Source organism: Strigops habroptila, chromosome 3 (assembly GCF_004027225.2).
Source record: "Strigops habroptila isolate Jane chromosome 3, bStrHab1.2.pri, whole genome shotgun sequence".
NCBI classification, from domain to species: domain Eukaryota; kingdom Metazoa; phylum Chordata; class Aves; order Psittaciformes; family Psittacidae; genus Strigops; species Strigops habroptila.
In genome coordinates this window covers 78167503-78194378 of record NC_044279.2, presented here as the reverse complement: position 1 = coordinate 78194378, position 26876 = coordinate 78167503, and the positions used below count along the sequence as shown (strand labels likewise).

Sequence of the window (26876 nt, the reverse complement as noted above, 5' to 3'; positions counted from 1 at the left end):
AGAAAGTGCAATTCTGTTTGTAAAATGGATCGCAGTATTTTTAATTACAGTGATGCTGAAACATATATAGCAGTCATAGGAGATAGCCAAATGAATTTTACTTTTAGCCAGTTGATTGGCTAAAAGTAATACAGAGACTTTTGAAAATACAAGAGTATTTAGTGGGCCTGGGTGGTATTTTATTAATTAGGATAGAATGTTAACAGGGCTGTCGTTGAAATCCTCATTTTTGGTGCTACTACATAAGGAGAATGATAACACATGTTGAAGTTTCCCAAAAAAGATCTACAGAAACACTTGGAGCTCAAACAGTCTGCTGTGTGGTGAAAGACTAAAACTCAATTTTTTTGTTATCCACACAAAGATTAGGAGGTTACTTTGATTTTATAGGTACCAACAACTAAAGAAGATTTCTCTCTTTTTTTTTTTTTTTTAAAGTGATTTTTGAAGGCTTTTAAGCTTAACTGACAATAGGTGAAATAAATAAGCTCCAACAACTCAAGGCAGTAGCTATCCACAGTCAGAATACAAAAATACATATACCTTGAAGTCAGGCAAGCTATTAAAATTATTGCTACGGCGAGGTTGCATGTTTTCTATAGCTTGATGATTTGAAATCCAGTTGGAATATTATCCTAATCTTGATCTTGACCAGAAATTGTGTGCTGGAAGAAAAATTTACTGGAATTATATTCTGGACTTTTTGGTATTCAAGCGGATGGATTTGGACATGGATGTCATTTGTGATCTTACTATGCAAGTTGAGTTCACAGCTCAATTAAGCATTTAACTGTAGAAATCACTAGAGACAATAGCTACATGAGTTGAAGTCCTAAAAACAGAAGATTATGCTACTGAGTTTGAGTAAATTGGCTTGGATTATATTTCATAATATTCCAGCTGTCTTGCATGAATACTGTGTGACTTACCCTTTGGAAAGCCCACCTCTTTCTGCTGACTATATTGGCAATTTAGGCTCCTAAAAATAGCTGCTGTAACTTAAGCCTTAGATGACTGGAATAGATCATGTGTGCTTCCTTTCATCCCCCCATAAAATTATGCAAAGAGTTACTTAAACAAGAAACCTTGCTTGTAGTTATATTACTGATATTGTACAAGGAAGAATAGATAGAATTTGACACAAAGGATTGATACAACTGATTATTTACACCATTCGGGAAGGAAAAAAATGCATGGATAATTATTTCACATTCCCAAAGCATCAATAAAATAATCTTTTGAAGTACTTCACTAACAAAAAAAGAAAACAATAACTATCCCCTCCTTCCTCAGAGCTCTCCTCAGAGATCTAATCAAGATGCTGCTGGGGCAATTCCACATCTCAGAAGAAGGTCTTTACAAAGAGTTGAATTTCTTGCATCATGTCCAGAAGGTGGCGAGACTTGGGTTTGGCCAGATCTCCAGTTGTGAGTTCCACATCTGAGGGCCCTCTACTGAGCGTGCCTTGTCCCCAGTAGTAGTGAGTTCAACCTGGGGGCTATCAGCAGAAGCATCCTCTCTAATTATATGTCTCATGTTCGCAATATAGAAACAAGTAGCCTCAAAACAATGTATTGGTCCAACCAAGTCCTTAGAGACTAAGGATTTCTTTATGTCACAGCATAGCGGAAGGAGTTAAAACAGTTAACTCTCCCAGTTGTGATTCCTTTCTGCCTTTCCCCAGTGGCCAAAATATGATAGGATTAGCATGGAAACTCTCAAGTTAAAGGCATGACTTACTGCTCTGAATTCCCCTTTGTGGAAAACTTATTATAACTCTACGTATTTCAGGTCTTCGTGTAACACCCATCTATTTGCTGCAGCTCTTCTGCAATAACTTCCGGTTTTTGGAGAAAAAAAGATAAACTGAGGAAGAGAGGGAATAATTACACAAGGGAAAGGGAATATACATGAGGGAAAGAACTGAATATTAACTGTCTAGATTATAGCACATACATATGAAAAATTTTGAAACTTATCTTTATGAATATATTCTTTTGCTTTTAGAGGATTGTGGCTGATAAACAGGAGAAACGAAATCAGGAACGCCTGAAACGTAGAGAGGAGAGGGAAAGAGAAGAAAGGGAGAAGCTGAGGAGGTAGGGATCTATTTTAATTGCATATACATAATGACCTATTTAACTTCAATCGGAAAAATAAGATGTAGTTCATACACATTTCTAAATCTGCAGAACCACAATCTTCATTCCTTGGAAACTTAAAAGGGTCAAGAGTGAATTTCATGTCAAACTCTTAAAACATGAATTGTTTTCATAGAAACATTTTTTTAAAAACTACAGATAGAAGTGTCTACATATTTGAACAAATGGCCTTTAACTGAGATAATTTTCAGGTGTGTACCTTGCTTTGAGACCTGACAGATGTGAGCTTACACACATGTGAGTTTCAAACATCTGTTAGATGTTAGATATTTTCTTCATAGATGTTAAAAGATTTTCCTTACTGGAAATAGTTGAATGTATGAATGAGGAAAGTAATTCCCTGTTCGAAATAGTTGCCTCCGGGTTAAAGTGGAATGGGATTTGAACTGCAGTTCTCCTGACACATTAGCTTCAAAGGCTAACAATGTAAACTTTTGAGATCTGTGGCAGCCTGAGAATACATGTCTGATAAGAAATAAGAGAGTATTAAATTGAACTTTTTCTGTGGGAGGGATGGGAATAAAAAGGAGATTAGATATTCTTTTTGGGTTTGTAGTATGGTGGGCTCAAAAATAAATAAAAACCAACAAACACAAAACAGTTGTCAGAGCAATGTGTTTCCTGGTAAACATGTTGCATAGGTATTAACATCAAATAAAAAGCCTTTAATTGCTAGTAAAATAAGAAATACAGTAACAGGTCAGCTAGTCTAGTTTATTATTACTAATTGTAGTTTAATAAGATTCTGTAAGGAAAAGTTGTTTACTATTTTCCATTTATTTCAGGTCCAGATCCCACAGCAAGCATACCAAAAGGTAAACAAATCTGCAGACAAGGAATATCACCAGTGAAGCCAGCCTTTGACAGGCTGGAACATTTTAAGTTTGTCTAGCACTGTTAAAGATGTCCACCTTTATAGACAAAATATTCTGTTATATAGTCATCTCCCTGTGTGTTTATACGGTATTTATCACTATGCTACTTCTATTTTGTGGCTACTACAATGCAACTTTTTGTCCAAAATAACATTTAGAACACAGAGTTGCTCTTTCTGCAAAACAGAAGCTTCTAGTTAATACCTTTTGGTGAAAACCCAAATCCTAAGCACCAGGCTAACTGTCAACAGATGACCCATCAATAGTACGAGTTTTCTTCCTAACCTACACAGATGAAGGTCACCCATGAGGTATTATTGTAATGTAATAAAAAAAAAGGGGGAGGGGAGGAGAGGGATAATGGTGCTTAGAACCTTCTAGAGTAGTTTTATTGCAGTAGCTATGGGGAATGATATAGTCCTGTGTTCTCAGAACATCATAATACATAGGTTCTGGCAGATGATCCCTGTCATTGCATCACAGAGTTCTACAGCTTTGCATGATAAAGACAAGATTTTAAAATTTTTAAAAAGTAGATTTTTTCCATATTTTTAATCCATTTCAGAAGCCTGAATTGGCTATGCTGTAACCATACATACAGTCATGGCTTAACTGTGAAATTGTCTGCATTAGTCACAGTGGATGATTTCTAATATTGCTTTCCCCTCTCTGCCTGTTAGGATAATGCAGTAGCTCTGAACACTGCAGACCATTCTGTATGCAGGTTTGCTTATGCATAGAGTGCATAATATTCACAGTACACTGATAGAGTAGCCAGGTGAATGCAGTGTCTGGTTTAAGTCCTTTCTGTTTCTAGATCTAGGTCCCGAGATCGCCGCAGACATCGGTCTCGCTCAGCCTCCCGGGAACGAAAGCGAAGAACTCGCTCCAAATCCCGGGAGAAGCGCCACCGCCACAGGTCTCGCTCTACCAGCCGCAGCCGGAGTCGCAGCCATCATAGGAGCAGACATAGTTCCAGGGAGAGAAGCCGAGAACGCAGCTCCAAAAAGAGGTAAATAATTGCCTAGAAATAAATGGCTTTTGCTAGATGCGTGACCTGAATTTTCACACTAATGAAGTTTACGTTTCCCACTTGGTAATTTGAACACATTTTGAGACTGTCTCAGATGGTATCATCTGAATGTGTTTCACTATAAGTCTTTCACTTATGCCTTTAGCATATTTATGATTTGACATCCCATAGTGTTTTGGGGTTTAATTAAAATAATAGGGTTAGGTATTATTTCTGTTTTGGACAAGTGACATTAGGTACTGGTGTCAAATCAATAATACTACCAGCCTACCGCAGCATAGAAAGTGAAATAACTGATCTCCATTTGAACCCAGGGATTATCAGCAGTCCTCTTACTGTCATACATTTGGTTTTTCCCTTGAGCTCTTGTTCCTAGCACTGGAGCCCAGATAAGTTGCGTACTGTGCCAGATAAGTTTAGATATGCCTGAAAATAAACTTGTTGCATTGCATCTGAAGATGTTGCTTTGCAAGGAAAGTGGCTTAACCCCTCATTGAAGGATTACTGCAGAGAGCAGTCTGGTGCTGTTGCTTTTGAATGGCTCAATTGCTGTCTGCTGCTGAGGATTTGCTGGCTTATTTTAGGTGAGTGAGGTAAGCATAATTTAGGAGAGTGTTACAATTGCACAATGTCACATCTGGTAGGGAGGCCTGCTCATAACCAGAGTTCCTTTCTTGTGTAGGTCAGCCACCGTGGCATAGGTTTGAGGGCAATACAGTGGATGTGGTGCCCAGTCTTAAAAACCCAGCAGCCTCTCAACTTGCAAGAAGAGAAAAGATGTGGTTTTGAAATTAATGCACATGCAGAGTTTACAGTTCAAATTATTTTAGGAGTCAAATCACCAGGGATGAAGAAATATGTGTTGAATGTGTTCAAGTATCTCATGGGGTCTTTTCCCTAAAAATGAGCTGCTTTTTCCTTCCTAGAGTAAGTAGGTGGCTGTAGTCCCATTGTGCCCAGTAAGAGAGCTTAGAAAACAGGGTTAATACAAGTCTTTTGTTTCCTTCAATTTGTTGCAGATGGATAAAACTTAAATGTCCAGTACTCTACTAGATATAATCAGTAGTGTCTGGTATTTAAAATTCTCCAGGGTGTTTTTTAGTCTCCTGAAGTCAGCATTTCAGACTCAGCAATTTCCATCTTGATTGTAGCCTGTCATAGTTTATATTAAAGAGCCTGCTTCTTCAAGGCATTCACAATGGCAGATAAGCAAATCTTCAAACTTGTAGTTTTTCAGTCTTAAAATGAACTCTTTCATTTGAATCAACACATTTGTTAACTTGGATGAACCAATGTATAGAGCATAGGCTCAAATTGCCTTTCATTCTTCACCTTTGAAGTCCAGCCTTGCAAGACTCGGTTTCAGTCCTTCAGAGAAAACTATACTGATTGATTGTTCCAGGATTTTCATTGTAGTTGCTCAAACTCTCCAATATGATGTGCACAATACAAATGATGCATTGTCTTTTGTATGTTATCAGCGAAATATGTAAGAACCAGGAAATGGTGTGGACCATTGGTGCTATCCACATAACAGTAAAACTGTCAGTCTCAGCTACCAAAGTTGAATTGAAAAAGCACAGGGTGATCTGAAGATAAAGTCAGTGTCTTTTTGCAAGATGCTATCAAAGGATAAGCCCTTCAAGTCTTGTTTTGTGTGAATGAGTTTAAAAAAATCCAGAGTACCTTCGGGCACAAGATTTCAACCTTATAATAGTACTGGAAGTACTTCTCCTGTTGTCAGTTCCTACCCTGAAGGAATGAGACACACCTGTGTTGGAGGAATCCTTGGTACCAGTCATTATGTTACTGTTAACTTGAGGAAAAAAATTAATGATGCCATCATTAGCAGCTTACAGAATATTAGAATGGTTTGGGTTGGAAGGGACCTTAAAGATCATTTAGTTCCAACCCCCCTGCCATGGGCTGAGACACCTTCCATTAGATCAGGCTGAACTCTCCCTGTCGAACTTCATGAGGTTCCTGTCAGAACATTTCTTCAGCATATTGAGGTCCCTCTGGGTGGCAGCATGACCCTCTGGTATATCACTTCAGCAAGAAGTTCTCATTGCAAACATCCTGTTTCGTTTGACAGTTGAAATAATAAATAGAGCTGGTTTTTTGCAAGAAAAATCCTATAGTAGCTCAAATGGCTAAAACAGGGGAAAGCTTTTGGACGGGGTTTATTTCTCTGAGGTCAAGCAAAATTTTTGTCCTTAGAGTATGTATATTGTGTTTTCAAGTGTCTGAAGAATCCTTAGAGCTATGGATCTTGCTGCACTGAGGCCAGGATAGCTGCTGAACTTGCAGTAAGGCTGGATACCCCTTCTTTTCAGAGGTGCCTGTCTAACCATTAGAGCTGCTTTTCACATGAATGTGGGAGAAGTCCTTCTTTTGAGTACCATACCACTGTTGATGCCAGAATCCAAAAAAACCTGAACTAGCAGGCTCCAAATGTATTATACTTCTTTGACTCCTAATAACTCTTTTTCTAGTTCAGGGAAGTACTTGTTGCCAAGTCTGGTTTTTTGTGGGTTTTTTTTGTTTGTTTGTTTGTTCTGAGGAATTTCTTAAAATACTGATTTGAAATACTTCTTTTATTCAAGCCTGTCTCTTTAAGCTCAAAACATTCAGTTGTCCAAGGAATTCTGGCTAAGAATACTCTGGAAAATAAAAACATACTCCATCATCAAGTTAACTTCTTCAGGAAGGAGTCATAGTCTTTTGGTTTTGAATAACCAAATTGAGATCTGGGGAACATGGTGCTTTTGCCAGACTCTTGCAGAAGAGCAACGTGTGGCACCAGAAGCAGCAGAAAGACAGCTGAAAGCCGCAGCAGTGGCAGCCCATGGTGCCACTAATTCTAGGGCTTGAAGAGAAGTGTGGAGTTGTGGTTGCTGTGTGGGAAGTGTTGCATTGTTTTATGTTAACCTAAAGTCTTCAGTGTGATTTTTGGGCTTGGTTAAAGTACCATAAAATACAGTTGTTATAGGCTGCTGAATCCTGCTGTAAAAGCTATTTATGTGTCTGGGGTTTTTTCCCATTTTGATTGCATCCATTATGGCTTCAACATGTAAGCATACTAGGCAATTAGACTCCTTATTGGAGAAACTCTTGATGTGTTTCTCTTGGAAGTCATTTTCCCATTTTGTTCTGTATAACAACATTATCACAGGCAAACATGAGCTGACTATTACTCTTTGCAGCAAACCATGCGGTTCCTTCTGTTTTTCCTGTCCACCCTTCTTCAGGAAGTATTTTTTAAGAGTCTCACATAAAATGAAAAGCTGCCACCCCTCAGATATTTCTTTGTTCTGAAAGTAAAGGGATGCTTATTGTGTCCTACATCTGAGGAAATACTACAAATACGTAAATTCGTTTAACAGTCACGTTTTGTTTAATCTGTATCATTATTTGCCCTATAAACAGGTGAATAGATTTAAATCTTTTAATGTCTGGGACCTCATTTCAAATTTATCAGTATAAGGAGCAGATCTCCACACTCTGGGGCACAGCTGAAACTGTACAAACCATCCGGCAATAGTAGTAGTGTGTCTAAGATAATGGGAACCCATCTGGTAATAACAGAAACGTGCTTAAGGTTATAGGAATCCTAGTCTGCCTAGGCTTGGATTACTGGCTTATCAAGAGCAGGTCTAAATAAAGTCCTGCGTTTCCTCACTGTTCGCTATATAAGTTCCAAATAACTAAAATGAATCATCATATTTGCAGTTAGATTGAGATGTATACTCAATGGTAAGATCAATCATGACAGCAGACCTAAATGTGGGTAAATTGAGAGATGGTTGTGTCCGTATGTTTGAGCCCACTTACAACAATTCACGTGATGAGGGCTAATACACTTCCAAACAGACGTTGTATGGATGAAGAGTACCTGAAGTCATAGGATGGGATTTTGTTTCACCTGGCTTTAGATGACTAGGTCAGATGTAAATCTTGTGGGTCTCATTACAGACTCCTCTGACATAATTTTATGTCTGTTTTAAAATGAGACAAATCATGCCTTGTAGTGTCTATTTCTTCTGCTGACTATTCAGGAAATCTGGCTGTTCAGCTTCAGATGTCTACACTGTAGACATTTAAAGCTGGTGAGATAGAACCCACTCTTAGCATTTAGACAATTTTTTAAATATCTTTCAGATCCTGGTTGACAACAGAATATTCTAGCCCTATCCTATTTCTTTGCTGTGGCAGAGAAGTACAGCCTCTGCTTTCTTGGTTTTTCATTTGTTTGGGGTTTTTTGGTTTGGTTGATTTGTGGGGGGTTTTTGTTCGGGGTTGTTTGGGGGTTTTTTTTTTGTTTGGTTAGGGTCTTTTAATATATTTTTGTCGTCTTTTGAGAAGGCAAGGGAGAAGGGGAGGAACAGCACAGGCCAAATTAGACAAGCATCTTACCTCTTGGAAGGTTTGAAACTGTAGCTGCATCTTTCACTGTTTTCCTAGATCTGACTGCCTGCTCTAGGACTTTCTCAGGCTGACCTAGGATTTTTGTCTAAAGCTACTTAAGAGTTTTTTGTTCTCAGACCCAGTGCAGGCATCCACAGATACTGTCTTGGAACCAGTATCATGTAACACAGTTCATAGTTGGTGAACGTGACAGTGTGGATGCTGCCCGCATATGTAGTCAGCAGTTTGGTTTCTGCTGAAAAATCCACTTGATCAGTTGGGAAGTAATGTTTTCCAAGCATTCTAGGTAATGTAAGTCTAGTAGAGGTTGTCGTTCTAAAGGTTATACCTTGCCCTCAAGAAAGGGAGAAATGGTATTTTAATTCTAAGTCTTCTGCTACTAATACAATTGCTAAAGCAGTTGTATAAAATTTGTATCACTATGGAGTGATTCATTAAAGCCAGTCTTCCTTCATGTCAGCTGATTAGAGACTTGTCTGTATAGAGATGGGATGGCTGGCTGAATGCGTCTTGTATTCCTTCAGAAATGAGTTGAATGAAAAGCCAAAGCTGTGTATGGCATCATGTCCTATCTATCTGCCTGTTCCTGGATGAATTACTAGAGTTAGCTTGAGCTGGCCAGTTCGGAAGCATTGTTACTTCTGCAGGGGACTTGCAGTACAAAATACTTGTGAAATAGTTGTACTGACTTCAGTGTTATCTTCTTATTTGGCTTTGTAGCTTGTAGCTTCACTTCTTATTTGTCGTTCAGTTTGTGGAATAGGAGTAATACCTGTGGATTTCAGGGTTTGCAAATACTAAGTCTTGCAAAACACTGTATTTCAGGGAAAGTAATCTTTCCAGCTGAGGAACTAAAATAAAATGTCTCTTCTTTATAAGCTTATAAAAGGGAATTAGTGCAGGAGTGTTTTGCAGACTGTAGTTTTGAAGTTTTGAGGTGATGACAGTCACTTGTGGTAAGTGGAGAGAGTACAGTCTTACTGCACAGTACTCCAGCTTTTTTGACTAAGAAGTTAGTGGCTGCTTTATGGCATGTTGTTAAGATTTTTATGTATTTGTGTATTAGAATCTTCTATGATTGCAGTACATCTTTAAATGAAAACATTATGTTTTTGCACAAGAGGCTTAGATGCACTCTCTGAGGAAATATAGAGGAGGATGTGTAATCCAGTTTTTTTCCAGTACAGGTAGCCAATTTAATTTAAAACTATGTGGATTGCTTAACAGAACAGCTCTTTTCTGGCTCCATTGTAAAGGTTTTGTAAATGGCTATTATCAGAGTAAAATATCTAAAAATAACACCACCCCTCATTGCAAAATCACACAAAGGATAATTCTTCAAACAAAACTTAATTGTAGTACGGATTCCAGATTTGTGTTATATTTGCTATGTAATAGCCTCATTCCAGAATTATGCAAGTTAAATTCTCCCGGTTTTAATTGAACTCTCATTTTTAAACTCATTTAAGTTTGTAATTTATATATCTGAGATAAGCTACATTCCTCTAAAGCTAGAGACTACAGATGAGAATTTTCAATTCAACTTCTGTTAATGCAAACTTGAGGGCAGAGGTTGAAAATAAGAGATTTAGTGAAGCACGTTGACCTTAACCTGGGCTTTCTAACAAATGTAGATTAAATTCTGCCTCTAACAATATTTGTCTTTTGAAATTGGAAGTAGGAAAGGGAGAAGAGTAGAATGATTCCTGATGTCTTCTCATACATTTCTATTCATATAAACCTGAAGTTGGGTTGGAAAAAAAAGAAAAATAAAAACTCAAAATGCTGTTTGATAGCTCATGATTCATGACTCGCTTGAACTCTCAAATTTACTGCACGTTTCAGATCCTCAAAAGAAAGATCTTCCAGAGATAAAGAACGTTCAAGAGACCGTGATAGAACATCACGTGATAAAGATAGAAGCTCAAGAGAGAGGTCACCGCGCGATTTCAAGGACAAGAAACGTTCCTACGAAAGTGCTAATGGCCGATCAGAAGACCCGAGGAGCTCTGAGGAGCGTGAAGCAGGGGAGATATAACTGGCTGTATATTCACCTGATCTCTAGCTTCCTATGGAGTTGCATACTATGGTTTAGTTTACAGTTGTTCAAAGGGACACCAGTGAGCAGTTCCAGACACTGATCCAACTAGGGTAGATGTACAGTATATAAAAGTGGTTATAACCAAGTCAGAATTAAACCCCATCAATTAATGATGCCTAAAGCTGGGTCCTGGACTTCCACCAAGTTGTAAAACTTTTCTGAAAGATTTCTCTTTATTCAGGACAACAGTTTTATGTACCAAGATGCAGATCTCAATGTTTTTAATCTCCTTTCCAATACAAGTTAGTGAACAAATTATGTCGTACTACTTGCCTTGGGTGCTTTTGAACCTTTATAAATTCTCCAATTCTGCTCCAGTCAAAACAGCAGCATTGAAAAGTTGTATTTTGGGGGATTTTTTCGTTTGCTTTTTTGTAAGAGGGTGGGTGGATGGATGTTAACTTTTACTCTAAGGTTATGGTCCCAGTGATTTTGTTTTGTTTTTTGTTTGGGAACCTAGGAGTTGATTACAGTGGGAGCATTTAGACAGGAATGTGTGCTGGAGAAAGCGGAAATGTCTTTTTACAGTGCCTATTTAGATTTGGAAATTGAACAGCTGTTGCATTACATCTTTTTTTTTATTTCTACTTAAATTTTGAAATCAAAGCCAGTCCCATATCTGTACCATTTGATTGGTATGTGTTCAATATATTTGTTTTTTTCCATAAGGACTCTCTGCTTTTTCTTGTGGGCTACACCCTTAATTGTATTAAAAACATACAAAAACCCCAGCAACAACAAACAAAATTTAAGAACAAAAAAAAAAAAAGGAAACCACATTGTCCGATAACTTAACAAGGATATACTGGTCTCTTAAGGTGGTTACTCAGCAGTTCAGCAGGGGGTTGGAACAAGATGATTTTTAAGGTCCTTTCCAACTCAAACAATACTGTGATTCTATGAAACTAACATAGTTTTTAACATACAGATGTGCTCTAGGAGACGCAGTCTTTCTTAGGATGGTTAGGATTGTAATCAGATCTTCAAAGGCAAAACTATGTGATCATGGCACAGCCACTAACTCCTTAATTACTTTAGTTTCAAAAAGTTGTAATTCATTTAGGTGCAAGCTGCCTTTACGTCAAATCACAGAACTGTTTGGGTTTGGGTTGGAAGGGACCTTAAAGATTGTCCAGTTCCAGCCACCTGCCACAGGCAGGGACAGCTTCCACTAGACCAGGTTGCTCCAAGCCCTGTCCAGCCTGGCCTTGAACACTGCCAGGGATGGGGCAGCCACAGCTTCCCTCGGCAACCTGTGCCAGTGTCTCGCCACTCTCACAGTAAAGAACTTCTTCCTAATATCTAATCTAAATCTCCCCTCTGTCAGTTTAAAGCCACCACCCTGTTGTCCTGTCACTACATACCCTTGTAAAAGATTCCTCTCCAGATTTCTTGGAGGACCTCTTTAATTACAGGAAGACTCTTACAAGGTCTCCCCTGAGCCTTCTCCAGGCTGAAGAAGACCAACTCTCTCAGCGTGTCTTCATAGGAGAGGTGCTCCAGCCCTATGAGCATCTTCATGGCCTCCTTTGGACTCGCTCGGGCAGGTCTGTGTCCCTCTTGTGTTGGGGAGCTGAATGCAGTACTTCAGGTGAGGTCTCAGGAGGGTGGAGCAGTGGCATAGAATCACTTCTCTCAACCTCCTGGTCAGCCCAGGACATGGTTGGCTTTCTGGGCTGCAAGCATGCACTGTTGGGTCATGTTGAGCTTCCCATCAGCCAACACCCCCAAGTCCTCCTCAGGGCTGCTCTCAATCTAGTCTCTGCCTAGCTCCTGTTTGTGCTTGGGATTGCTCTGACTCACATGCAGTACTTTGCACTTGGCCTTGTTGAACCATGAGGTGTGCATGGGCCCACCTCTCAAGCCTGTCCAGGTCCCTCTGGATGGCATCCCTTCCCTCCAGTGTACTAGCGCAGCTTGGTGTCATCAGCAAATTTGCTGATGGTGCATTTAATCCCACCGTCCATGTTGCTGACAAAACCTAAAGGGGTTGCGGTTGATTCTGTTGGATTGAACATGCTTTGAGACCTGCAAATTATTCAGATATGCTCTACTCCCACACAATTTCTAAATTGGTGAATTCTCCTTGAGATGGCACCACTGACCTGCGCTCCTCTATCTCCCTAGTCCCAAGTGCCTCTGTAGGCCTGCTAATCATGGGTGTATAATATCACTGTGTGCATTTTAACTCAGTGTCTCTTCTGCAACCCGTTCAGTATGGGCAGAACACACGGGTGTTAATTCTGACACAGTAGTAGATAATTCAGTAGTATTTTCGCTGGCAGGGAAATGTAGAAGAGGATCCTTTGTATCTCTGCAAACACTTGTATCCAGCATGGCACATACATTCCACTTTGAATTCAGGTAATTTTAAACTTCTAAAGAAATGCTGTAATGAACATGAGTTTACTTCCTGGGAATGTTTTATGATTTCCTGTGGGGCCCAGCTGTGTGATGAGTGTAAGTTACCAGTGTTCATCCCCTTGGTATGACCACTGTGTAAGTGCTTGATAACATCTAATGTCACACCTTTGTTAATAGAATTCTAGTTAATGGAATTCTAGTGCTGTGACAAAAGGTGAATAGTCATTTCTAGATGCATCTTGCACAGCAGAATTGCTGATGAGTGGATTGCTAACTCCATTGGAATTCTTTTCTGGAATAAAAATATTCCTATTCCAGAAATACTAAGGGCCTATCTCCCCCTGCAGCCAGCAACTGGAAATTTTGTATTGTAAAAGATGGAGGGGGGGATGCTGACAGAATTTGCATACTGTGACAAAACACTTACTAGCAAATTCTGGATAATACGCCATTAATTTTCACAAATGGCTTTTAAATTTATTTATAAAAGGGTCTTTGGATTTGGCCTTTCCATTTATAGTTTTTTGTGGGGTGTTGAGCTTCATAGTTTCCAAGTACCACACTCATGTTAAGCAGCGAGAAGGTACATCTTGTCTCTGGTTTCCTGATAAAATAATCTGAATTAGATGTGAAAATACAGGACTGGGGTGCAGTTAGGGAGAGAACTGAATTAAGACAAGTGATGAAACACACTTCTGATGCAAGAGATGTGGAACATATATCAGAGACTGCTTTATTGGTTGTGCCCGAGTAAGTAAGGATCTTCCACCCTTCCAGCAGAACCTTAATTTCCAGGAGGTGAAAACCAAGGTATTCATCACCTGTGTATTTCCTGCTGGAGAGCTGAAGAATGGTATTGACTGACATTAGTTTGCATGATTAAAATGATTATGGAAGGGATCTGGAGGAAATCTCTATCCATCTGTGCTGCATCATATAAGAGCTTTGACACTAATCAGATGGTTTGGGCTTCTTGTGGTTTTTAATTTCCCAGTCTTCAGTAAGCAGTTCAGCAACTGTTAAGCCTGACTTCTGGTCTAGAACCAGAAATACAATGGCGAGATCATGCAGAAGATCAAGCCACTCAACCCACTAACCCACATTGAATACATCCTACAGGTACAGATGCACTAGCTCCATGTCATGCTGTGTATCATCTGACCACACTATAGTTACCACTTCCCACTTTGAGCCTGTTTGACCAGCTTTTCTCCCTTCAGGTGCCTGTTCAGCCATTGATTCTTAGGAGATTGAGAAAGCCAGAGGCAGCCTGCTGGACCCACGTGAAATCCGTGGGGGTGCTGCTGTGCCATAATCTGTGTGGTGATCCTCACTGCTGCTAGTTCACTAAGAGATCTTGCAGGTCTGCAGGTCCTTGGGAGGGCCTGAGATCAGACAGTGCTCAAGACCATTCCTATTCAAAGAAAATACCTTCTCTCTCCTGCAAGGGGGCTTACTGCAGCATGGGAAGGGAATGGAGCTCCTAAGGGAACCTAAGGATGCCATAGCTGAGTATCTCTCTGAAATTTTGCTGACACAGTTGTAGCTCCATAGCAATCTTTATTAGACTGCAGGTGTACAAATTGAGCAAAAAGAGTAGATTTATTTATTTACCACCACCCCCAGTTTATTATTCTCCATCCCATATTTCATGTGCCACCTTCCTTGGTATAGTTGTCTTTTGTTCAGGAAACGGTAGAGGTTAGTTTCTCCTGATGCACTGGCTTATAAAAAGTATTAATGTGGTCTTCATTCGGTCCTGTATGGTTCTTGCTCTTTGTTTAGTTTTGGTTTTTGTTTTGTTTTTTCTTCTTTGATTTTTTTTTTCCCCCCCTACTGGCTTCTTAATAAATTCTTGCACCATTACTGCTGATGCAATTCTTTAATACTTTTTTTCAGTAAGACCTGAGACCCGTCTTTCACTGCAGCCGGCAAAACTGGGAAGCAGTGGACTGCTAGGCAGGAGTTGTATCAGCATCTGGAAATACAAAGGAAGAGAGCAAGCAATGTTTGTTTCTAGCCCAGGCTCTCCTCTTTATCTCTGCTTTTCCTTCTGTGGGCACGTGATGGACAGTCAGCAGGCAATTAGAAAATTCTCTCATGACCTGTCCCTCCTGGCTCTTGCTTTTCACCTCCTCTTGCTTGGGAAACTGCAGTCGCAAATCACTTCCCCAGGCTCTCGGTGATGCTGTGCAGAGCACAGCAGGACAGCAGAGGAGGCACAACGGAGGGTCAGGATTAGCGAGCAACACGGGCAAGGTCAAAAAGAGCCTGGCAGACAGCAGGAATCCCTGGCTGAAATGATCAGACGAACACTGGCTGTAGAAAAGTATTGATGCTGGATGCTCAGTTAAGGGCAAAAAGGTTAGAAATTGTCCCTGGTGCTGGCTCAGAGAGGCTGCAAAGGTGGCAACTTTCACAGCACTGGCCATCAGGCAGCGCCAGCACCAAAGGCCTGCTCAAGCCTCTGTGTATCCATCACTAGAAGGTGGTGCATCAAACGGCTGTAACTTTTCAAATTGCTGCCATCTTCCTAAGCATAAACAGATTTCCAGCAGAGCAATAGGAGTAAAGAACTGCTGATTTCCAGCAGGCTAGGGCAAGTGCTGCTTTGGTGGAGGATGGGACCATAATCCAGATGCCAGCTCCAATTCTGCCCCTGCTTGTAACCCCATGCAAAGCTCTTCTGGTGGCCCATGCTAATGGGAAGTTTCAGCACAATGTCAGGATCAGCCTTCTCTGCCTGGTGGCAGTGGTCAGTGGCTGCCAGGTGTCCTTGGTGGACAGGCTGGGGAGGCTGGATGGAGATCAGCACACCATCACCAGCAGCATGTCCCTGATTTGTCTCCTCCCATGTGGTTGTGCAGGGTGGGAGATGAACCACCATGTTGCTGCCTGCAAGAGGGACACCACGTCAGTGCTTCCTGCTGCGGAAATGCTTCCAGGGACATCACAAGTAGAAGCCTGGGCTCTCCAAGGCATATAAAATATTCTTGCAGTACAGCAGGACTGCCATTTTTACTGTCCACTGAGTAAGCAAACGATTCAGTCTAAGATGCTGCTGGCTCACTCCAGGAGGAAAAATCACTCCTGTGTGTCTTGGGCTTGTTTGATACTGACCATGTGCAGTCTGACCAGTATAACCATGCCCTGAACTGGCTCAAACCCACCTCACTGCATAAGCCAGCAGTTCTCTGATATGGCATATAAGGTTAACTAAGCCTCAGTGGTATTACAGATATTCATCATCTCAGTATTAGCTTTAGCAAAGCTAAAGGGAAAAAAAAAAACACATCTTCTTTAACATCCCCTTTCCCTAAAACAGGATGTTGTAATGAGAGAAAAAAAAATTTTGCAGTGTTGAAAACTGAGAAGGTTAGAGTAGGTCTGGGGGCTTTTTTGATTCAGTTTGCACCATGAGTCACTCCTATGCTTTTATGAGACACCTGAGAGCCACATCTGATGGATGAGCATTTGAGTTCAGTGGCTGTTCTGTTCTTTCAGGGACCACTGGCTCCTAGTGCTGATTCAGATGTCAGAATTCACTTGTCATATCTCAGAATGATCATCCGTAGGCAGCAATCCTTTCTCATCACTCATTGTGCCATTACAAGCCTTGTGGTATGTTCTGTTTAACCAGGAAGGTGAATTGAGAGTCTAACAGGGCTCCCTTGCTCCTCTCCAGCTCTAACAGAAGTGACCACCCTGGCACTGAGCAGAGGCTAGGAACGTTGCTGCTGCCGCATCTTCCCATCTGGGCTGTACTCTCACCACCTTCTACCTGTCATTAGGTGTTTTAAACAGCATCTAGAAGCCCCTACTCTTTCAGTGTGAAGCAACAGCTCTGAGGGATGTATCTATACCTACGCCCGCAGTTTTACAGCAAAGGAGCTCAAGCAGCCCTTCACTTCAACCACCAATAGCACAAATGGCCTTCCAGGAGGAAGAGTGGTCGCAAGGGAGGGTTTTCCTCTGGGCCCCGCTAGAAGGATTTCCTAGATGCTTCCCCAAATCCTCTGCAGGGTCTCTAGTCCCCTCTTTGGGCAGCCCTGGGATATCTGAGACAACCTCTTCCTCCTCGCTCACCTCTAAGCCTCTCTACTGCCCATGCTCCAGGCAGGGGCAGGAAGGCCGCTTGGCTCAGACTCTCTAGCAAGAAGATTATTACACTTCAATGCCCTGACAGCTAGGTTAACTACTTCTGTAAAACACTCCCTGTCATTTCAAATTACCTTGGGATGTTTGTAGCCCTTGTCTCAGAGTGATTTAGTGATGCTGTTGCACGCCACTGGACTTCTGGATTTTATCCCAACATTGATGTGTATCTGCACAGGGATGCCTTGCAAATGCAGCTTCCTGTGGGCAAGCTTCTGCTTTGTCACCACAGCAACTGAAGTTTCTCAAGTTAAATGTCTCTCATCTCTTTGCCTGTGATCCTTTATTTTCTATTCTTTGTTCTTTCCCAAAGCTGCCCCCGTTGGAAGGTCTAAGTTCACGCAACGAAGTCAATGAACTGGATTTAAGTACATATGTGTTTTTACAGTGTTTAGGTAATATTTTGCATCAGGAAAGTGTTTGGTTGTCTCTGCAAGGTCAAGTTTTGATTGTGGGAATTCTTTTTTTCTCCATCAACATTTTTTCCAACAAAAGGAAAGCAAGGTGCTTTCCTTCTAACAGCTGAGCAGATTCCTCTATGAGGGGATAAACTTCCTCTCACTCCTCTTCGCTTTTCTCAGTGTTTTCTATGTGTCTGCACTGTTCTGCTTTAGGTCAGACACAAGGACTCCACAAGACTTACCTGACTTAACCTATCACAGGCACTTGTCAGACTATCTGTGCTATGTCACAGATCTGTTGTCTCACCCAGACCTTCCTCATGTCCCATAGGCTGTAAGAAAAAACCATGAAGCTTGGTGTGAGGGCTTTGGTCCCACTCAGTGGTGGTGCATCACAGGAAATCTCTTCCTGCTGCCTTTAGGTATGATGTTTGCCTTAGGTTTCTCTTCAGAGGATCAAAGTTATCCCTAAGAACACATACAGTGTGTATAGTACCAGTTCAGTGAGTAGTGTGTTTGGTTTGCCTCCCCAGTACATGACTGTTCCTATTTTGCAGAGGCACAGTGAGGTACGAGGAAAGTCAGACAGGATTGGGCAGTGAGGCTCTCGAAAACTGGCAACTTGGGTCAGGTATCCTCAATCTCAATATGTCATCTAACCTATGCTCTGTTGGGAAAGCTTCCTGCTGTCCTTTGAGATCTCGGAAAAGCAACAACAACCACAAAAAGGGCCACGTACTCCTAAACCACTCACATCACACAATTTTTTCAAATTTAAAAAGGTTTTGTGAACGGCTTCAAAAAATAACTTCCTCTCTGCTTAAACCTGAATTTGGTTTGTGTCACACGCTTTACTTTTGCTACACCTCTCTTCATCACAGGAGCAGGGAACACAAGAGCCTTAAAGCATCAGCTGGTGTTGTCCGGCCGCTGTCAGCCCAAGGTGCCTAAGGCTGCAATGATGAGCTCATCATTGCAGCTAACCATCGTTACAGCAAGTAATGCTTTTAGTGTGCATTAAAGCAAGTAAATAAAAAGGGGAAATTATTTTAAGCTTTACAGGGTGTTGACTACCTGTACTCCCTTGGAAGGGGCTTGAGATTAGAAATATTTTTTTACAAGTTTTGTTCTTGTCTTACCATACTTGGCGATGCTGTGCAATATGCTTCCCTTTCTCCCAAGCTGAATAAAATAGCAAATCAAATAAAGCAGCCTGCCCTATCCTCCTGCTCCAGCAAGAGTACATCTTCTGGACTTTGGGATTTCAGCATTCATTGCCAAACAAATGGGATGGGTGAGGAAAACTACGCATCAAAAGGAGAATTCTACATTTTTAGCTGTTGACAAAATCATTCCGTGATCAATGAAAAGCTTACCTTCCCACCACCCAAGGAGCTGGATTACTGCAAGTGTGATGGTGCCTGGATGGAAGCTTGAGCTGATTTTGGTAACCCCCCCAGTACCACTAGTAACCACACACTGTAACCAGCTACCACTGCTGCACACCACAGTGCCTTTTCTGTACTATAAATAAGAGGATGCATCTGCTTTCTCTGTGTTTATTGCATTACACTGAAGCAAAATGACATGTGGTTATTTGCAGTTATTAGCTGATTATTTCCCCATGTCTAAGGAATGCAAGGAAAAGCAATTAAATAGTTTGGGACCCAGTTACCGCAGAAGGGAGGCTCAGGCCATGTGACAGGAAAGGATGAGGGCAGCTAGTAAGCCTGATATTATTGTCCTGTCCTGGGTACATGGCCAGAGCAATCTGCTGGGAGTAGCATGGTGAAATCCATGTGCAGGAGATGTTCATCCCTGCCCCAAGTGACCCAGTGGTGGCCACATTCAGTGTTGTCATGCCTTGTGCTGCAAGTTGCTAGAGAAACCTCTCCCAAGGTTGTGGAACTCTGCTATCTCATGAAGGATGGGACTTTCCCTGCATCTTTCTCAGGCAATAGTCTTTCCCATGCACCACACCTCCATTGTTATGGTTCAAACACAAAACGACATCCATGCCTCGTAAATAACGACATCAAAAAGTCCCTGGAGATGCTTCAAAATGGTCTCCTGCTCATTGTTCATGAGGATGGAGAGGTGGTAGCTGAGATAAAGAGCTGCTGGTGCATCTCTGGGCTGGTGCTGCTGGAAGGACCAAGTCTTTCTCTTAGGAATAGCAAGCTTAAAGTCATCATTTTAAAACATAGTCTTCAAACACAGTGGCCAGAGGAACCCACCTGAAACAGTGAAGCTGCAAAGCACATCAGGATTTGTTGGTTGGCTTTGATGTATCTGCTGGTTTGATTTAGCTGTAGAAACTCAGTTTGCTAAGGCAGTTATTGACACTGATATCTACGTTACATAAGCCATTTTCTTGCCTTTTTTTTTTTTTTTTTTTTTACTTTTTCATTTTCCAACTGTGGCTGGAGGCCCAAAAGCAGAAAATCAGTGCTGGCAAGACATTTGAAGAGCCTGGAGATTGCATATCCTCACCAACCCGCCTCTTTGTAGACATTGTTGAGGTGAGTGCAGATTTCATTGGTCACCTTCTCAAAGGAAGCTTTGCAGTCTCCACCAAATTTCTCCTCCATCAGTTGCAAGATAATGTCACAGATAACCTAAACAAGGAGGAAGGAAGAACCAACCAGTGTGACTTTTCCTCCAATTAGGGGCATAAGAACAAAATACATAGTTGTGATTCTTACAGAGTGAAAAGGGGTACAAGAACAATTCAGCAGTATATTGCATACAAAGATATTGTAATAGGTCATGGAAAAATAGATACAGAATTCACCAAAATATGCAGTTACTGCTGGTGTTCTTTTAACTATCCTGTATCTAGTTAATGTTGACTGCACCCATCACTTAAAGACAGCAGGACCGTACAGGACAGGACCAGTTCACTTGGTCCATTCACTGCAGTCCTTCTTCTGGCAGTGGACTGTCCTAAATGTTTAGAGGCCACAGGGAGCCTCATGTTGGACACCTATGGAATACATGGCTTGGGGTAAGTTTCTTCCTAATTTTTCCTTGATTAGCAATCTAGCGCTCTAGTAATGAGGGTTTGTCTTCATAGTCACTAGGTAGGTGATATGCTTTGAAATGTCATCTCCTTTTCCATGCAGCATTTATTGTTTTGTGTGCATCTTTACCCTGAAAAAGTCTTTTCAGGATCTCTCCCAGCAGAAATCCTCGCTTATTCTCCCATGTACCGAAAATTGGGCCCACTGCTTTGAAAATCACCTTTCTGGTGCCCAAGTGACCTTTGCCAAAAGGTGCCTCTTTTTGCATTTTGTGCTGTGTGAGGCAGACAAAACAATTATAAACGCACTCTGCTAGTGGCATTAGGTGGACTTGGGCAAGTAATTTGACCCTTTGTTTATTATCTGTGGTGGTGGCAATGTTGTTGCCATTGCTGCTCAATAACAGCTGGTTTAAGTTGTCCTAGAAAAGCTCAGTTCCTGCTACTAGAAAGAAATAGACATCAAGGACTGAAGTCCAGTGTTAAGCTGCTTTTCTGTGTCTTGTTGTTAAATGACAAGTGTGTGAATCCTGTTGCACCGAGAAAACTCACTACAACTCATGGACAGCCTCTGCAGCTCCCACCTGAGCAGACCTGCTTGAATCGCACCTGCTGCATAGCCTTCTTCCCAACAGATGCCACATCTCTCACTCCTGCTATTGTCCACCATCAACCATCTCACCTTCCACCGCTCCTGTCTCTGAAGCATATACATATTTTCATATACAAAGCCCATTTTCCTCAGTTCTACCCCTCAAAGCAGAAGATGTCCTCTCAGTCACAATTACAGCCCCTGGGAAGAGGGCTACTGGCTCACCCTAAAGTTTTTGGGGTCAATCTTCAGCTGGGTGGCATGTTTCTTGCCAAGTGGGTTCACTATTCCAAGAAAAGCCTCAGAGTTGTCCAGGTGTTGCACCATGTCATTGATGGCAGTGAAAACCCTCTTGCCATGCCCTCTGATCTGATCTGACTGTTTCATCTCTTCAGCAGAGTCCATGCCTTTGAAGTGTGAGAAGTAGGACTTGGTGTCTGGATGCTCAGTAAACATCCTGTTGAGAAATGAGAGACATCCTAATTTGTGGACCAAGGCATCAGCATAGATATGGCTTCACATTCCAGGCCTTGTCTTATGCGTTTATTGTACTTTTTCCTTCTCTTTATTAGAAGGGTAACCTCTATTCCCTGCATTTCTTGGCTCCTCTTTGCCCTTCTCATCTGTGCATAGCCCCTGTGCCCACTGCAGCCTGTCTCACCTCTCCCCAGGGCACTTCCCTTTGCTCACTCCACCTTAAAACCTACCTATCCTGTGTTTATTTGCTGCTTCTGAAGTAAACATTTCCTCACTTTAAGTGTTGACTTAAAGTGTTAGGCAGAGATAAAATGCACAGAGAACTAAGACGACATTCATATCAGGTGAGTGTGACAGTGCAATATTCCCAAAGATGTGCTGGACAACAGATACATACGTCCACTCTGCTCTCAGTGGGTGTTTTCATGGAGAAATCCTACTATTGGTTTTGTTAATTGTCCCCTTCCTAGAGCCCATCCCAAAGCTTTCTTACTGCCTGTGATGGATTGTTGTTTGAGTATCAAGTACTGCTCATTTTTTTATTCAAAAGTAACGCAATTCAATGCCACTTGTAAAGGAATTGTCTTTTATAATACAACAATTACAGTCATCTTGGTCAAGCTCTTAAAAAACCAGTTTACTCAGCTGGGTAAGCCAGTTATCCAACTGACACAGCAATAGCAAATTCTAGATTACATTTCACAGAGTCACAGAATGGTTGGGCTTGAAGGGACCTTCGGAATTCATTTGATCCAACATCACTACTCAAGCCGGTTGCCCAGGACTATGTCCAGACAGCTTTTGAATATCTCCATGGATGGAGACTCTACAACCTCTCTGAGCAACCTGTGCTACTGCTTAGTTGCTCTCACAGTGAAAAGGTGTTTCCTGATGTTCGGAAAGAACCTCCAGTGTTCCAGTTTGTTCCCATTGTCTCTGGTCTTGTCACTGGGTGCCACTGAGAGGATCCTTCTTTGCACCTCTCTTCAGGTTTTTATATACATTAATAAGATCCCCCTCAGCCTTCTCTTCTCCAGGCTGAACAGTCCCAGCTCACTCAGCCTCTCCTCACAGGAGACAGGCTCCAGTCCTTTCATCATCTCCATGGTCCTTCGTTGTATGTCCAGTACATCTGTTGTACTGGGGAGCCCAGAACTTTTCTAAAGGCAAGGCTGGGGCTATAGGACACTAAGGCAAAATCTTCTGGAGTAAATTACCTCAGGGAGCCAAGCCACTGGATGCTACTAGCATTTTATAGCTGCATTTCTGACCCTAACGGTCCTTAGGTTGCGTAGACTGCAGAAGGAAAGAGCAGCACATGACACTTTCTGAGGCTGATCCAGCCACAAGATGTGATATACAAGAAAGGCAGAAGAATGGTAAAGGTATGATAACCAGAAAAGTATTTGGGCTGATCAATGCATATGGAGGTGATGTAAGACCCAGCTGAGAGAGGAATATGTGAAAGGTGAATAGAAGAAACTTGTCTTACAGAAAAAGAGAGGAAATCAGAGCAAAAACAGAAAGGAAAGCCCATAGGAAGTGTACAGTACAATGGAACAGATGGGCTCTGGACTGGAAAGGCTGAAGGAGAATCAGGATAGAAATATTGAGGACATGCAAGTTAAAAAGAAAAAAAAAATTCATTGAAATAGTTTAGAGGTAAAGGGGAAGAGGGAAATAGGGCTCATGTTTTGTTCCCATTCTCTTTCATACCACACTTTCTCTTCTTTACCTTAAATGAGTGGGATAAATAATTTGTTCTCGTCTCTTCTTCCTTTATCACCTCCTTCCCCCCTTCCTTTTACTTGGTGTGGATCTCTCCTCTTCCCCATTTCCTACCTGAGGTGGGATAAACCACAGCAAATCAAAATATTCCCAGCAAGGGCTGCATGAAAGCCATCAGGACATGCTCCTAGGTGGTAAGTCCATCCTTCTTGCCATTACTTTTTCAACTCTCTGGGGTAGCAACAGGATGGGCTTTTTCCTTACCTCACCAGCACAGTTGTCCCATTGTCCTCAGCATCCACATATATCTTCTCCCAGGCACCGCGGGCACTTTGCACCTCTGCTTCAGAAAATGACATGGCGGAGGAGATGTTGGCAACAGAGGGCACAGCAGGAGGGAGAAGGGCAGGGAGGTCCTGGCAGGGTGGTTCTGCTCCAGTTCTCTCCTCAGGGCTCTCTAAATACTGCCCCAGGGATTTAAGAGATCTTGAATGAACTCTTTGTCTCCGTTCCCCTCGGTCACATTTCTGCAGGCTTTAGGGCTGCCTAATCGCTTTTAATCAGGAAAGAAACCAGCCACATGAGGAGGGAGGACCAGCACTCTCGCCATGGTGTCAGGTGCCAGACCAAAGATTCTGCTGTCTGAGGAGAGAAGGGGAAAAAGGGAGTTTTCAGTGGGGAAGAAAAAGATCAGCTCTCCTCCCCTCTCATCCCTGCCAAGGCCAGTGCTTGGCTTCTCTTTCTTGAGGGTGACCCTTGCCCAAGCACTAATTTTCCTGGTTTGCTCCCAAGAGGGCTGCTGTGCTGCGGGCACCATGGTGCCCTGCTGTTCCCTCTTCCCATCACTTCTTGGTCCTTCACTCCAAAGATCCCACTTCTAGGTCCAGCAACTCTCTCAAGTCCTGCTTTCATGCTAAGGTCATGACCTTCCCCACAGCCCTCTGGTTTAGCAGGGGCTCACCCTGAAGCTGCTTCTGGCCTCAGTACTGTGCAGTTGGGAGGCATCACCAGCCCAAACCAGCAGTGTTGCAGGGATGCTGATGGCACCATGGGCACAGCATCCACGGCTGCAGTGCCCTGGAAAGCCACCTCATTTTAAGACAGGAGGTAAATGATGCAGGACAGCCAGGCCAGAAGCAGTCATTTCACTACCCTCATCCTCCCAGCTTGCAGCTGGGATCACTGTCCTATCCCTAATCCCTACCTGCCTGGGAGTGAGAAAGAGATAAGGGGCAGGAGAAAGGCCAGTGTGGAGCTGCAGATGGTGCCCGTGGACCCATTATCCTCACAGCCACTTAGAACTGGAGGAAAATAAAATCTTGGATTATCCACACAGCACCCGGGCTTAAACTCTGGCAGGAATGTTCTGATTAAGTCCAGGCCACGCACATGAAAGAAGGGCTAAGGGGCTTGAGGAACTGCTGCTGCTGCTGGACGCTGAGCACAGACAAAACCTTGTATTGTTTGGGATGGTTTGGAGGAGGGATAGAGCCCACACAACGGTGAAATGTGCAGCACAGTGAGCAAAACCAACCCAATACTCTGGGGCAGAAGGAAAGTGGTGGTTGTTTGGAGGGGTTGTGTCCCACCGCTGCCAAGAGATGCCTCAAAGGACTTAACTAAAATTCCCCTCCTTCCCTCCCTTTCCCTTTTCACCATAGCAAACAAAGAGTGGTCTGATAGAAAGCTGCACAGCCTTCTGCTTTCTCACCCCCGAATCCTCAGAAAAATGTCCCAGATTCCAGGAAAACCCATGAGGGAAGGGGGGCTGCCTCTTTGAAGGCAAACACAAACTGGGGAAGTGCCATAGGCTGAGCTCAGCCACTAGCACAGGGGTGCGGAGGAAGGAGCAAGGATGGCACTGCAGGCTCCCAGACCTTGGAAGCCAAAACCTTCTGAGAGGAACTCGGGGGAAAATGCCAAGTTTTTGGTTAAGAGAAGAGTGCATCAGGTGCTTGTCATGAGTGCCCTGGGAGAGAGCAAGCCCCCGAAAAATGAGCACTCACTTTACTCAAAGGGAAAGGGGCTTGAGCAGGTCCGGAGTATGGAAGTAGAGCTGGCTTTTCTTTGGGATGTGAAGGTGTATGACTATGTGCTTGCAACTTTTCTTCTCTCTGTAGATGCAGACGCTGGTACACCCTGACTTGTTGTGGACAGTTCTCAGCGGGAGAAGCTGGAGCGCGGTGGTGAGCCCAACTCTCTGGCCTGAACTGTGGCAGCAACGCACATTGCTCAAGGATGAGTCTTCCCTCTTAGCTTTATCTCCCTTGTTCACCCTTCACTTCCTTCTTTGTTTTTCGTTTGCAGCAGTTCACAAGCAAACCTCAGCTTCCCTAGGGGACTTCTCTATTCTCCCAACCTTGTCCGGGACATTGCACTACAAAGGTGCTCATTCACTCCATATAGCATCAGACATCCTGTTGTGGGTCCAAAAATACCCAGTTTGGGTTGGGAAATTTCAAGCAAAGTAAATTATTGACAAATAAGAAACCAACCCACACTTAGACACCTCTCTTCACCCTGTCCTAGTCCCTGTGGCACAGGTTACACACAGGCCTTTTGGCAAGACCATGGGCAGTGCAGGAACTGGGGGTTGGTGTACTGGGATCCTTGTGCTCTTGCTGCTCCTTGTGTTCTACTCCACTGCTCCAGCATGGGCTCTTCTACCAGTCACTGTCCCTTTGGGTTCTGTACCTGCCCTGGCCTTGTCTCTTCTTTTCCAGCATTCACTGCCCTTTCTTAAACATGTTTCCACAGAGGCACCATAGACTCATCATTGCTGGCCCAGTTTTGGGGTGCAATGGGTCAATTTTGTCCAGTGCCAAGCCAGCTGTGAGCAGCACAGAGCAGTCCCTGACCTCCTCCTGCACAAACAAAACCAACAATGATGTCCTCAAGCATGTCACCATGCTCTCTGTGACATGCTTTTCTATTCTTTCACCTGCTGGTGTTACTTCTACTCTTTTGGAAAATTATCTTCTATTTTCCTGCTGTGTGATTTGCTGAGTCCTTGTAAGATGAACACAGTAATACCTCATAAAGTTTTGGTATCAATAACAGGGTTATACACATCTACACTACACCTCAGGGGTCTCTAGAGATTGAAACAAAAAAGCTCCAGAAGCCTACTTTTTTAGCCTTGGCATGGAATGGCTGTGAAAAATGTGCTGTTTAATCATAAAGTCATCACGTTGCTGCCGATACCACTGCACTCCAGGGGAATAGGGTGTCTGCTTGGTTTATTTCTTTTTCTTCTCCCATGGTCTGTTTTGTTCAATATCCCAAAGGAAGTGAATGCTCTTAAGTATGATTTCTGCTGAACAGGGAGAAATATTTTCTAAGGGAGTGCTGGGCAGCACTGCAAACACAGCTTTGGCCGTGGATGGACGGAACGCTCCTCAGCAGGCAGGGTCAGGCTGGGGTGTGGAGGGGTGATGCAGAGTGTGCTGCGAAATCCCAAGCAGGGAGCACAGCCACGGTATTTTGAGTTGGGTGTGGCAGACAAGCTTTTCCTGGCTCTGTTCCCAGCCAGGAAAGC

The 26876-nt window shown here is 42.6% G+C and overlaps 2 protein-coding genes across 4 annotated transcripts in view; one reads left to right on the top strand and one right to left on the bottom strand.

Moving 5' to 3' along the window:
* Positions 1-11267, top strand: part of LOC115605269 (putative RNA-binding protein Luc7-like 2) — a 33758-nt gene extending 22491 nt beyond the window's left edge. For all 3 annotated transcript variants that reach the window (XM_030479494.1, XM_030479496.1, XM_030479495.1), the window contains 4 exons: positions 2008-2099; positions 2948-2977; positions 3855-4049; positions 10344-11267. In XM_030479494.1, coding sequence (XP_030335354.1) covers positions 2008-2099; positions 2948-2977; positions 3855-4049; positions 10344-10536 — 510 coding nt within the window. In that variant the 3' untranslated portion in view covers positions 10537-11267. The remainder of the gene's footprint in view (positions 1-2007; positions 2100-2947; positions 2978-3854; positions 4050-10343) is intronic.
* Positions 11268-19919: 8652 nt separating this feature from the next.
* On the bottom strand, positions 19920-23806 carry LOC115605267 (cytoglobin-1-like). The gene is made up of 3 exons (XM_030479490.1): positions 23603-23806; positions 21359-21590; positions 19920-20137 (listed from the first exon to the last, which is right to left on the bottom strand). Exons 1-3 carry the CDS (start codon positions 23695-23697, stop codon positions 20009-20011), a joined length of 456 nt encoding a protein of 151 aa, XP_030335350.1. The 5' UTR covers positions 23698-23806; the 3' UTR covers positions 19920-20008.
* Between the last annotated feature and the right edge of the window lie 3070 nt (positions 23807-26876).

What these genes read in the sequence shown, in the direction of transcription:
- LOC115605267 (XM_030479490.1), bottom strand. Translation starts at nt 23,697, where the DNA reads ATGTCATTTTCTGAAGCAGAGGTGCAAAGTGCCCGCGGTGCCTGGGAG. An exon ending in GGGACAACTGTGCTGGTGAG is followed by an intron (nt 21,591 to 23,602) that starts GTAAGGAAAAAG and finishes ATTTCTCAACAG; the next exon opens with GATGTTTACTGAGCATCCAG. An exon ending in TTGACCCCAAAAACTTTAGG is followed by an intron (nt 20,138 to 21,358) that starts GTGAGCCAGTAG and finishes CTCCTTGTTTAG; the next exon opens with GTTATCTGTGACATTATCTT.